Source organism: Mytilus galloprovincialis, chromosome 10 (assembly GCF_965363235.1).
Source record: "Mytilus galloprovincialis chromosome 10, xbMytGall1.hap1.1, whole genome shotgun sequence".
Taxonomy (NCBI): Eukaryota; Metazoa; Mollusca; class Bivalvia; order Mytilida; family Mytilidae; genus Mytilus; species Mytilus galloprovincialis.
The window spans coordinates 37,121,721-37,135,479 of NC_134847.1; the positions used below are offsets into that span (position 1 = coordinate 37,121,721).

Sequence of the window (13,759 nt, forward strand, 5' to 3'; positions counted from 1 at the left end):
ATGAGACCTAATTTAGCTACAAAGAAGTCCATTTGAAATTTATGTGACAAGTTTGATAAAGCGCCCACGATACTTAATCTTACATCAAGTACTCTCTACAAAAAGTACTCTTAAAATCAAATTATTTAAATGTCACCGAATATTTTTAAAATGTTTAACATAAATAAGCTTTCAATATATAAACTGGTTCACTAACAATGAAATCTATTTTGAGAAGAAGATTCATATCTTAAAATCATTATTTTATTTAAATGAAAAGAAACAAGAAACAAGTCTCTTATTTTTTCATTGGATTGCAATCTCTTTAACATCCCCCCTTTTTCTTTTCTTTCTCTTACATTTATATGCAAAAGATCAGGAAAGTCTATAACATGTTAGGACAATGATGATTTTTTTTCAGAGAAAATTTACAATGTGTGTTTGAAATCTCAGAAAGAGTGGCGCTAGAAATGGTAAGAATTTTGAAATGGTCAGAGGGTCGTATAAATATATGCCATTGTATACTAGAACAATTATCATATCTAAAAGCGCAAAATAATCTGTTCAAAATATATTAACTTAATACTGTCAAGTATGTTGAACTCTTTTCGAATTGACATGTTTCAAAAAGAACATCCTTATACCTCCCATCAGGTAACGGGAAGTCCTATATCAACTTGTACTAATTTGTTTACTAATATCCAAACTTTTGACCTTAGGGCAGGTTTAATCGGTACTTTGATAGTGGACTCTTCAATAACAAAAACAAATTACGCCTGTTTTAATATCATGGGACTTGACCGAATTCCTTAAAAATTTGGCTACTGACATGCAAGAATGAACTATAAAAAATAAGGAAATTTTTATATTTCAAATCATTGAATGAAACTTGTGCATATAAAAATTCAGCTAATGATATGCAGAAATGAATTCCTATCACTAGTGAGAAATCTAACAAATAAAATCAGTGAATGAATATAGTACAACTTAAATTTCGGCTACTTAGTAAAACTAGCAGGTATGCAAGAATAAATTCCTGTCAACAATGAGGAAATTTTTTATTGACAAAATCGGTGAATGAAACTTAATTTGAGCATCTATTTATAGCAGGAACAATAAACAACAGTACTTCTAACGTGTCTATATTTAGTCCTATATTATTGACAGCGCACACTTCATAAAGTATATTTAATGGCTTTAATTTTTCCCTTCAATACCTTTTCTATTCTAGAACATAAACCAGGACATTGTGATCTCAATAATCTCTACAGATCTATTACTAATGGACAAAATATTGATTTGACCTTCACACAATATTGGAAATGAAAAATTATATATCTTTTTAGAAGCAATTTGCCTTCTGAATTTTGTACAATCATGGCATGGACTATATCCTAGCGAGTTTAATTATTTGTCACATTTATATATAAAAAAAAATTTCCAATATAATTTGAAAAAAAGTAGAGAAGACATGCACCATTGTGTAAATAATCATTGCTGGTCTATCTTGACAGATTTCAGTTTCTGAAAGGTTTTTAACAAATGGACTGAAACCCTAGCTACCATTGAATACAGAAAATTTTTAAATTCATGAATTATAAATGTTTTTGAAATAATATACACTAAAGCATATAAAACTGTTTTTGAAATAATATACACTAAAGCATATAAAACTTGTGAATGATACATATAAACTGTTGACACAGAAATATTTCTGGACTTGATGTAATTTATAGAACAACACAATTTCTAAAATTAAAATGGCAGTACTATTTAAAACATGTAAACTCTCCAAAACATTTAGTCATTGAACCATGAAGAAAGGTGCAGGGCCATATAACCTCAGTGGAAATGAGAAATGCAAAAATTAAAACAACCTCGTACTAAATACCTTCATCATTTTCATTGACTTATCATAAGATTCCATATAACCTCATATTTTAATTGGGCTTTGCTCATTGATGAAGGCCCTACAGTGAGCTAATAGATGTTAATTTCTGTGTCATTTGGTCTCTTGTGAAGAATTGTTTTATTGGCAATCAAACCAAATCTTTTTTATATTTAAAGTCAGCTATTTTATATGTCCCAGCTATTAAATGTTCATACAAAGATATATTTCTTTGAAATCAAACTTAACTATCAAAGATATTAACTGATTAAAACTGTAAATGACCTTGACCATAAAACAGAGTTATTTATATTAAATAGTTTTTAATTTTCTCCTTCATTTCCTGCAGATGTTACAATGTACATATTAAGTAAGTTCAAAAGTTCAGTGGAAGCAATTTACCTTGAAAAAGGAAATATTATTTCTGTTTTTGGTATGATTTCCTGCTTTTAACAACTACCTCCTTTAGCTAACATGTGAGGTGAAACCAGCATGTTTGACAAGTTTTAAAGAAAAGACTAACTAGTACACATTTTTGTTTAGGGGCCAGCTGAAGACCACCTCCGGGTGAGGGATTTTCGTGCTGCATTGAAGACCTATTGGTGGCCTTCAGCTGTTTTCTGCTTTTTGATCTGGTTGTTGTCTCTTTGACATATTCCCCATTACCATTCTTAATTTTGACTGGAATTATGATTCAAGAATAATATTTTCCCTTGTTGGTACATGTACAGATTTTTTTTAACATTTTAAATGTATTTCAATTTAATTGATAAATTATATTTAGTAGGTATTTTTTAACTTTGTCACTAGTTATCAAAAGTACCAGGATTATAATTTAGTACGCCAGACGCGCGTTTCGTCTACATAAGACTCATCAGTGACGCTCATATCAAAATAGTTATAAAGTCAAACAATACAAAGTTGAAGAGCATAGAGGATCCAAAATTCCAAAAAGTTGTGCCAAATACGGCTAAGGTAATCTATTCCTGGGACAAGAAAATCCTTAGTTTTTCGAAAAATTCAAAGTTTTGCATCAGGAAATTTATAAAAATGATCACATTATTGATATTCATGTCAACACCGAAGTGCTGACTACTGGGCTGGTGATACCCTTGGGGACGAAACGTCCACCAGCAGTGGCATCGACCCAGTGGTGTAAATAGTTATCAAAAGTACCAGGATTATAATTTAGTACGCCAGACGCGCATTTCGTCTACATAAGACTCATCAGTGACGCTCATATCAAAATAGTTATAAAGTCAAACAATACAAAGTTGAAGAGCATAGAGGATCCAAAATTCCAAAAAGTTGTGCCAAATACGGCTAAGGTAATCTATTCCTGGGACAAGAAAATCCTTAGTTTTTCGAAAAATTCAAAGTTTTGTATCAGGAAATTTATAAAAATGATCACATTATTGATATTCATGTCAACACCGAAGACTACTGGGGTGGTGATACACTCGGGACGAAACGTCCACCAGCAGTGTCATCGACCCAGTGGTGTAAATAGTTATCAAAAGTACCAGGATTATAATTTAGTACGCCAGACAAGCAACATTTCAAATTTTTGATGTTATCAAAAAATTTATGCATTGCTATTTTCAGTAATCCTGAATCATATCTTGTGGTTTAACACAGCCTCTTTGTAGCAATTTATAGTTAACAAGTTATATCTAAGATACAGAGAACATTAAAATTGAGGTTATCTGTTATAAATGTCAGCATAGTTTCTTCATCATTCATGGAAGGTTTTTCTAATTTGTTATATTGTTTATTGAAGAAAATTACAATACAAGCCTTAGCCTTTCAAAAAGGGCTAGTCGACTCTTAGCTGATGAAAATGGAAAGTGCTCTCGCTTTGTAGATTTATTCATTTACTAGAATAGCCATGTGCATCAATCAACAAATTTTACCACACACGTGAGGTCACACGCTATGAAGTAGTATATATCGTTTAACGTTGTTGTTTACGAAACTCCAGAAGATTCGACTATTTATAGATAAAAGTTACCTGTGTACCAATATCATGAATATGCATGATTAATGACCTGGCAAAATCTAATTGCTAAAATAGAGAGGACAAATCCGATACTCTACGGGATTGAAGGACATTTACTAGGTTTGGATTGTCCTAACCAATCAATAAACTTTGATTATTCACGTCTCGTAATATCTTCCAATCAGGTGGCAAGATAACAAAATTATATTTTAAGCTCTGACAGCATCAATTGATGATTTGATGGTAGCAAAAACTGGTTTACTGGCTCCCTAATGCAATTTGCCAGAGAGCTTTAAATACAATACAGTTATCTCCTAAATAGTGATAAATTACACAAAACAAAATTGCCTTATCATAACTAAAGATTCATCAGAAAAATAAATAGCCAAGTATAAACATGTATCCATCCTAGATGAAATAAAATGACACTCTTAATCAGTCAACCAGTGAGGTATTCTATATCAACTTTCAACTTGATAACCCACATATAGAGATAGGATAACCCTCACACTTCTTTGTTTACATACATGTCCAAATATGATAAATTATTGTGAAATAAATATTCAAGGCAACAAAAGTGCATTTCGTATGAATAAAAGGAGAGGTGAGATACAAAAAAAATCTAACAAGATAGCCTTGGCCATCCTATCTACACAGAAATTTACAGGTCAATATATATAGTCTTCAACAATGGAAAACTTTCTATACAATATTTTTGTCAAGTTAAAAAAATCACCTGAGTATATGAATGAAGTCATCAAATTTTATTTATCAGATTCAAGGTTGCACATAGGCGGATCCAGGGGGGGCCCTGGGGGACCTGGGCCCCCCCTTTCGTGGGAAAAATTTGGTTGATTATATAGGTAATCACTGAAGCATGACTGGAGCGGGCCCCCCCTTAGGGAAAGTTCTGGATCCGCCACTGTTGCATGACAATATGTAATACAGATTTGCAATCAGGACAATTTTTGTTATAACATGAGCAACACGACGGGTGCCACATGTGGAGCAGGATCTGCTTACCCTTCCGGAGCACCTGAGATCACCCCTAGTTTTTGGTGGGGTTCGTGTTGCTTATTCTTTAGTTTTCTATGTTGTGTCATGTGTACTATTGTTTGTCTGTTTGTCTTTTTCATTTTTAGCCATGGCATTGTCAGTTTACTTTCGATTTATGAGTTTGACTGTCCCTCTGGTATCTTTCATCCCTCTTTTAGTACACCACAATCCCCCTCCTTTCTTATCCAGTTGTCATATGACAAAAATAGTGTCTAACCGTTTTTTCATAGATATAAATTTTCATGGATTGACGATATTTTAAAATTTCCTTGATATTTGATTTCACGGATTATCCAGACATGCAATCATAAAGGAAATTTAAGTACTTGGTTAACATTTAAATTTGTGGTTTACCACAAACCCATGAAAATTGGTACTATGAATTCATTAATATTCATGGGATACTAATTTTTGATGATTTTGTGGGTTTAGGTGAACCACAAATTTTAATACTCAATGAAGAAGGAAATTTTTATAAGACTGCAGACATTGGAAAAACCAAATATCCATGAAAACACAATTTTTTTACTATTTTCGAAAATAATAGCACCCACCAAAAATAATCCACAGTATCCCACAAATAATATAAAAATCCACAGTATATAACAGAAATAAAAATAATCAGGTTTTAGCCTCCATTTTCTACATAAGAAAATGTCTGTACCAAGTCAGGAATATGACAGTTGTTATCCATTTGTTTGGTGTTTGACCTTTTGATTTTGCCATTTGATTAGGGACTTTTTGTTTTGAATTCTCATCGGAGTGTAGTATTTTAATGATTTTACTTTTTAAAGCACTTACATTTACTATCCGGAATCTCAGATATCTTTATCCTATTGAGAGACAGACTGACTTCAAATCTATATGTATGTTCAATGGCACGGCTGAATGGGTAATGGCGATCAGTTCTTCTTGTGATGACCAAAGCATCATTGAACAGGAACAGACCCAGCATCTCTTGGTGTTGGAAGGCTCTGAAAACAAAAGAACAAAAAATATAGTAAACAATTAACTAAAACTTAATTGGGCTCTGAAAATACTTCAATGAAAATAAAAAATGTTTGGATTACACACACATACAGTTAGAGGCATTTTCTATATTTATTTGCATTACTGGTCTTAAAAGTTTTTTTTTAACTATGTAAACATAAAAATTAACATATTTAGTGTTTGAAATAAAAAAAAAATATGCTCTGAACAATTCAAGTAAAACCGAATAGCTGCAAGAAAAAACTAGTTGCCATCCATGATTTGGGGTGTTATGACCATTGGTGCCAAATCTGTATGAGTTTGGGTATATTTATAGATCACAGGTGATGGTACAAATTGCATACATTTTCTGACATTTATTTAATACTGTCTGTGATAAAAAATGAATTCTCAATGAAATTTGACAAAGCATAAACACTCTTTTTCAGTTAATTTTACATTGAAGAAAAATTTACAATTAAAACAGTTTTTTTCTAAGTTAACATCATATTTGGGCCTTGGTTTTAAATTTGAAAATTAAACTATCTGATATGAGGAATAGTGTATCATACTTGGTGCAGTGGTAGAACATGCAGACTCTATATATAATTTGTTGTTATTTATAAAGGAACAACTGTTTCAGTCAGTAAACACTTTAACCCAAATTGACTAATGTCAATAATGACAATTTTCTACAGATAAGCCAAGCATACATCATTCCTCCATCTATTCCACTTATTTCTAATTTACTAAGCAGATCAATTCCCCCCTTCATATCAGTACATCAATTCATCTATATATATAATCATCTCTCAAGATTTATGATCAACTGTGGCTAATTGTACTTTAAAATCTTATACTGGTTCTAAAGCATTAGGAGCCAATATTACTGTGATAATTGGTAATATAACCTCATTGTTTTAAAGTATGGCTAACCTGTGTGCACCTCTAAGCAAGGAGGGAATATAACTGTAATAATTAGTAATATAACCTCCTTGTTCAAGTATGGCCAACCTGTGTGTACTTCTTTAATTGAAAATTCATGATCAATCTCTTCTTCATTCTAATTATAGGACAGATTATCTTTTCAGTAAATTATGGACTAGACAACAAATACCACTTTGATTTGGAAAGCTAGACAATAACATTCAGTATCAAAGGGATTGGTTGACCAGATGTGATTTAATTAACAAGAAAAGATTGTTTGACCAGGGCAATTATCTAGCCTCTGATGATACAAATCTAAAAAAGACTGACAATACTGTTAAAACTGTCCTTTCAGAAATAGATTCTGGCGAAATACAACACAAACTTGAAATAAAAAAGTTTTTAAATTCACAGCACTATACTTAAATCTCCAAGCAAACATCTTTTTGGATACTGGCTGTTGCTATATATCTAAATATTGATATCAATATATGCATAACAAAAAACAAGCTAAATTTTGTAGTTCTCGTTACATGTAAGAAGTTTGAAGGTCTATAGAGGAAAATGTTGGGAAAAAACTTGATTTACCTGTAAATATGAAAACTGAAATCTGACTTCTATGGTGTTTAAGAAATAAAGAATCTTGTAATCTTTAATCTTGACTTCATATGGATATAACTTAGGGTTATTCAATTCAAAATTCTTTTTTGATTTTAGTTTTATTTATTTTTTTGGTCAGACCAAATCAACCTTTTTCCCCCTCAACTATTTCAACTGCATCTGCCGGTTTGCTGTTAGTTTATGTAAATTCTACACATTAGGTTAAACTAATATGTACTTCCTACATTAAAGTTAGGCTAAACATTTTATTACATTTCTAATAACACACTGAAGCCAAATGTTATATAGAAAGTAAGTCTGCAAAAATAATTTACATCTGTTCAAATTCAAAAAAATTGATCAAGATAAATCATAGTCAGCTTTTTAGAGGCATCAAAGCAATAAAATACCTACTTACACATGTTTCTATCATTCAAATAGATCTTTAAAAACAATATTTCGCATAGCTTGGAGCTCAGCCATCTCTATGAGAGCACATCATTACAATGATGGGAAAATTTTGTAAAATTTCTATTTCATGGTCGCTACTAAAAAATGGAATGGAGTAAGGGAATATGACTCTAGAACAGCATTACGGCCATATTTTCATTGTGCCAAAGCCTGAAATTTAGTTGATGATTGCTGTCTGCCATGATTGTTTCAAAATAAATCCAGTCTATTGTTTACATTACTGGTATTTAATTGTTTCCCATTTAATCATCTTAGCCTTTTAAAGCTTAGTAAACAATAGGAGTAGTAGCAGACCTATAGTTGTTCACATCCTCATCTTTTGGTCTTTGATGGATAACTGTTTCATTGGCAATAAAACAACATCTCAATATTTTATAATTGATATCAATAATACCCAATATCAATAATTTCATAGAAAGCATCCATAAAAATTATGCTGTGAAATTAATAATTTGTTTCTTCATGCACAATTTTAGGTGAATTCCATTCCATTTTCTTATCATTCTTATCATCTGGTGGATCCAGAACTTTTCATAATGGGGGGCCCACTCCAGTCATGCTTCAGTGATTCCCTATATAATCAACAAATTTTTTTCCACGAAAGGGCCCCCCCCCCCCCTGGATCCACCTGTGATTGATGTGCTATCCATTCCAATTTCTGTTCAGAGTTTTAGTATTAGCCTACAGATTATATAATATATCTCCTTATAACAGACAACATATCAAATTGTTTATAATTGCTTCCCAAGATTTGCCTTCTTGAGTGAATTAAGTTGTTCTTCTGGTTAATTTGAGTTAATGCAAAGATGCTCTTGGTACTGTAAGGGGATGATGACTTAAAGCTGTATTATTTGTCTGTCAAACACTACAGGTACACTGCAGGATGATTTTTAAAAGCAATAACCATTTGTCTGTCAAACTCACTATAAACTTATATTTATACATTCTGTAAAGTACTAGTCAACTTAACACCTCATACATTGCTAACTGTTTGTAAAATCGGTAATAAGTGCGTTTAGAAAAGCACTCACTAGTTCCACAGTAATTAAACTGGTTTTAAATTTAGTTTTGCACATTCCAACTTTAAAGCCAAAATGTTGCTCATGCAGGCCTGAAAATTACATAATTTAATACTGGTGGTTAATCATGAAGACTGCGTTGCAGGTCCTTCAGGACTGATCTTTTAAGTTTATTTATTTGGGAAGTTAAATATTACTTTTCTGTTCAATTGTACAGCAGCATTTTTATACTCATTGAAAACAAGAGCCTGCTTGGAGTAAAACACCTTAACAGAATTTTCATTTTAAACATTTGCTCAGTTGTGATTTTATCTTTGAAATTCTATTTTCAAAACAAAGTGTGATTTTGCAACAGAATAGTTAACCTAAAAAATGTTTTTAAATCAAATTGTGTAAATTTCTAAATTTAAAGTTGCAACCTTATAATTATATATCCCCATTTTCAATGCTGGCAAATTACAAAGAATAAGAGATCAGCTGTAACCTTTGATAAACTCAATTTTCCTTCTTTTTAAAAACATTAGAATGATAACCAACTGATATATTATCAATACTTTTCATTACAATTTCAGAAAGTGATGACTATAGAATGCCATCATCCCATTTCTCTAGATCTTATCTTACATTTTGATGATAAAAAGTATTGGAAAAATAATAAACTTCTACTTAAATTGATATCAAATTAATCATAACTGATAACTGTCTACAGTAAAACTGAAGAGGAATGTCTTTTTTTGTTTTTCAATTTTGATGAGATTTTAAGATGGTACCAGCAGGGTTTGTAATCTGCTAAGAAAAAGTGTGCCACCTGTACAAGTATTTACAGTAGATGCAGTTTAAATAAAAATAACAATCAGGTGGGTATTACTATTGCATGTCCCCATGCTTTATAACAAATGGCAAGCAGTCTTTTGTTTCTTGGTCCTGCGTCCACAACTGTACAATGTGTACCATGTTAAAAGATTTTTTTGTATCTGTGGTTCTGCATTTGATGCAACTGTCATACAAGGAAAGGTTTAGTGCTATAAAACCAGGTTCAATCCACCATTTTCTACAATTGAAATTGCCTGTACCAAGTCAGGAATATGAAAGTTGTTGTCCATTCGTTTGATGTGTTTTTTCATTTGATTTTGCCATTTGATTAGGGACTTTCCGTTCAGTTCAGTATTTTTGTTAATTTACTTTTTCTGAAAGAATACAAAAGCTTTAAGCTAGTGTGCCATGTGGACAAAATAATTGTGTGCATGGCCATTTACCAGTGTAGCTTAAAGGCAATTATTTCAGCGAGCTGGAACGAAACAATGTCAAGATGCATTTGTACTTCTACTGATATCTTATACAGATCATTTTGCCTAAGTCAATACCCTTCAGAGTAATAAATCTGACAGCCATTAAATTGTGCAAATTCTTAGAAAATTGCATTACATGCAATCAAAGAAAAAGATTTACGCACCATCAAAAATAATTGAAAGATCTGATTCTAATTGGATAAGCAGAAAAACAATAGACCAATAAAGCATTTCTAACCTTTTTCTATATGATGTGTAAAAGCAACACTTATTAAAGAACAAAGATATTGTCAAGATGTTTGACTTTTTAGTAATCATTTAAATGACCTTCAGTACTTCAAAGTAATAACATTTTATTTTTTCTATACATTATTCATTAAGGTATGACGTTTGTAATGAGAAAATATTCATCATTTTTAATTTTTATTCAAATCTGTAAACAGTTTTGAAAAATTATGCCTCAAACAATTGCTTAAATTGATACAAAGAAAGATACATAACTTTCCTTGTCAAATTGAACCCCTCTTGAAAATTAATTAGCTATAACCTCCTGGACCAAAGTAAACCAAGTCATGTATCTTGGTCATTAATGGGGCACACATCATCAAATTTCATTTGATAGAAGTTTAAAAGTATATATTCTGTAACTTTAGGCTATTATAAACTTCTAGCCTTGACACTGAATGCCCTTGAGTAGTTCAGGTGTGATCACTTTGCCATTTCATATTTTCACTTGGCAATGAAATACTTATCTTTCATACAGTGTTCTTATTGTGAAGTCTGTTTTAATGTTTTAATGTTTTCAAATGTTTAAAACACTCATCCCTTAAATTTGTCAAATTTTGAGAATGAGACCAAGTTTGATTTGGGAGTTACATGATTTTATATACTGCTGTACAAATAATAAGTTCAGATGAATACAATAACCTTAAATAATGTTTTTTATTACTAAAAAATCATTACAAGACTAAAAGTGCTACCTTAATGAAATAGGTCTCCATGTGCAAACTTATAGAGAAAATCGGAAAAAATTGTCAGTAATTATAATTCTAATAATTGCTTTTTTCTTCTTTTTGTAGAGGGGTTCATCTTCTCTGAACAACGTCTCCTAGAATAATGATCAAATGTATTTGAAAGGCATCCAGTTATTCATTCTCTATCAATGTGGTACAAGTAACTCGAGCCAAATTTTAATCAATGTCCAAAAAAATCTGAAGACAGACACACATGTTCTGATAAAAGAAAGGCACAACTAGATAAGGCAGTAACCTTACATGTAGGTATTTAAAGTAAAGTTCATGATTCAGCATCATTTATTTCAGGGACAGACAGTACAACAACCTTTTAAACAAAGCACCAAAGGTTACAATACTACCTACTAATTTAAAGAAAACACTCTCAATAATTATAGTTCACAAAAATGACAGAGTTCGTGATACAATGTAAAACTTTAGCCATCAGCAAAAACGTTTGATAGCTTATTATTACTCTTAACAAATGGTAGGTCATTGATCACTTTAAGTTACCTATCACCAATATGTATTTAAAATTTATCATTCCTTAACCTTGAAGCATTTCTCAACTGAATTTTATAGTTTGTTCTAATATTGTGCGGTTAAACCACTGTTCAAAGTTAGGGAAGGGAATTGGGTGTGTGTCCACAAACATGCTTATATAATTAATCTTGCTACATTCTGTAATGTGCCTTAATCCCAATTCAGGAGCCTGTCATTGAGTGGTTGTTGTAAAATTGTTGCTGTATACCATACATGTTTTAAGCTTTTTTGTTTTGTACATAAAAGAATAAAATTGAGAATGGAAATGGGGAATGTGTCAAAGAGACAACAACCCGACCAAATAAAAAACAACAGCAGAGGGTCACCAACAGGTCTTCAATGTAGTGAGAAATTCCCGCACCCGGATGTGTCCTTCAGCTGGCCCCTAAACAAATATATACTAGTCCAGTGATAATGAACGCCATACTAATTTCCAAATTGTACACAAGAAACTAAAATAAAAATAATACAAGACTAACAAAGGCCAGAGGCTCCTGACTTGGGACAGGCGCAAAAATGCGGCGGGGTTAAACATGTTTGTGAGATCTCAACTCTCCCCCTATACCTCTAACCAATGTAGAAAAGTAAACGCATAACAATACGCACATTAAAATTCAGTTCAAGAGAAGTCCAAGTCTGATGTCAGAAGATGTAACCAAAGAAAATAAACAAAATGACAATAATACATAAATAACAACAGACTACTAGCAGTTAACTGACATGCCAGCTCCAGACTTCAATTAAACTGACTGAAAGATTATGATTTCATCATATGAACATCAGGCACAATCCTTCCCGTTAGGGGTTTAGTATCATACCATCATAATCTGCTTTTTATATCTTTCTATACAGTATGGGATTTAGGGCTGTTCGGTAAAGTTAGTATATGGTCTCTTTTGGAAAGTTGTCTGATGCCAATCATACCACATCTTCTTATTTTGAAAGAAATTATATGATTCTTCATCAATACATATCCATTACAAATATCTACCAAACTGAGCAATTTTGACAATTTTGAAAAACAATAAAGTAAATTTATGCAATCTTTCAACTTTTAAATCTTGAAGGATAAAGAGATGAAGAGATGTATATGATTAATAAGACAATAACCCAATTACAAAAGACATACAATGTTAACAATGAAAATATACGAAAACCCTTCAGTAAAGACATATACACCTTATTGCTATTTGTAAATCTGTCTGGGTTGACCTGAGAATCTGCTCTGCTTGAACTGTTGATGTCATATAACAATCATTTTTCTGTTGCAGCATCAGATAATTTGTATTATCGCTATTTTGTGCATTTTTCGTTTGATCTTTTTTTGTGATAATTTTCATATCATGCTACTTGCTTGAGATGGAAAAATTATCGCTAGAAACTAAGCAGACACGTGGCATTGCTAACGAAATTGACATGAAATTGACAACGTCGTCATAGGTAAAATAGCGATAAACAGATTATCATTGGTCATCTCAACTCGATTGCCTTTCTCGCTTTCGCCATCCCGGCTCAAGCGAGAAAATCAATCTCGTTGAGATGATCAACGATAATCTATAATTATGATGTCAAAATTTTAAGGAAACCTTTGTGATGTCTAGTAATGGCGGGCAAATAGAAATAAGGTCACTGTGTATTGCATATACATTTTGTACTTCAAAACCATTTGAAATAGACAATTATATTTTGTGTAGTAGTTATTTTTTTGGGTCAACTAAGGTGCTTAACCATGTTTGCCTCATCCTCATCCTTTCAGGCAAGTGCAACAACCCAAAATAGACAATGATGTGAAATAATATTCCTCTTAAAATAATTCAAAGAAAACATACATGGTTATCTTATGGAATTAATATCTGTGTTGAATATCAATAGATAGTAATGGAAAAACAATCATATAGCCATCAGCAACTCTAAACTGGGAGTTCAATAGTCTGTTTTACGTCATGTTCAGCTCTCAAATATAAACTTATATAGAGAAACATCTAACAAATTTTTTTGTGAAAATG

At 31.7% G+C, this 13,759-nt stretch overlaps 1 protein-coding gene across 1 annotated transcript in view; it reads right to left on the minus strand.

Annotated features, from left to right (window-relative positions):
- Nucleotides 1–13,759, minus strand: part of LOC143047487 (epithelial cell-transforming sequence 2 oncogene-like) — a 79,957-nt gene that overhangs the window by 13,546 nt on the left and 52,652 nt on the right. The window contains exon 24 of the mRNA XM_076220544.1: nucleotides 5,724–5,896. Within this exon, the coding sequence (XP_076076659.1) occupies nucleotides 5,724–5,896 (173 nt within the window). The remainder of the gene's footprint in view (nucleotides 1–5,723; nucleotides 5,897–13,759) is intronic.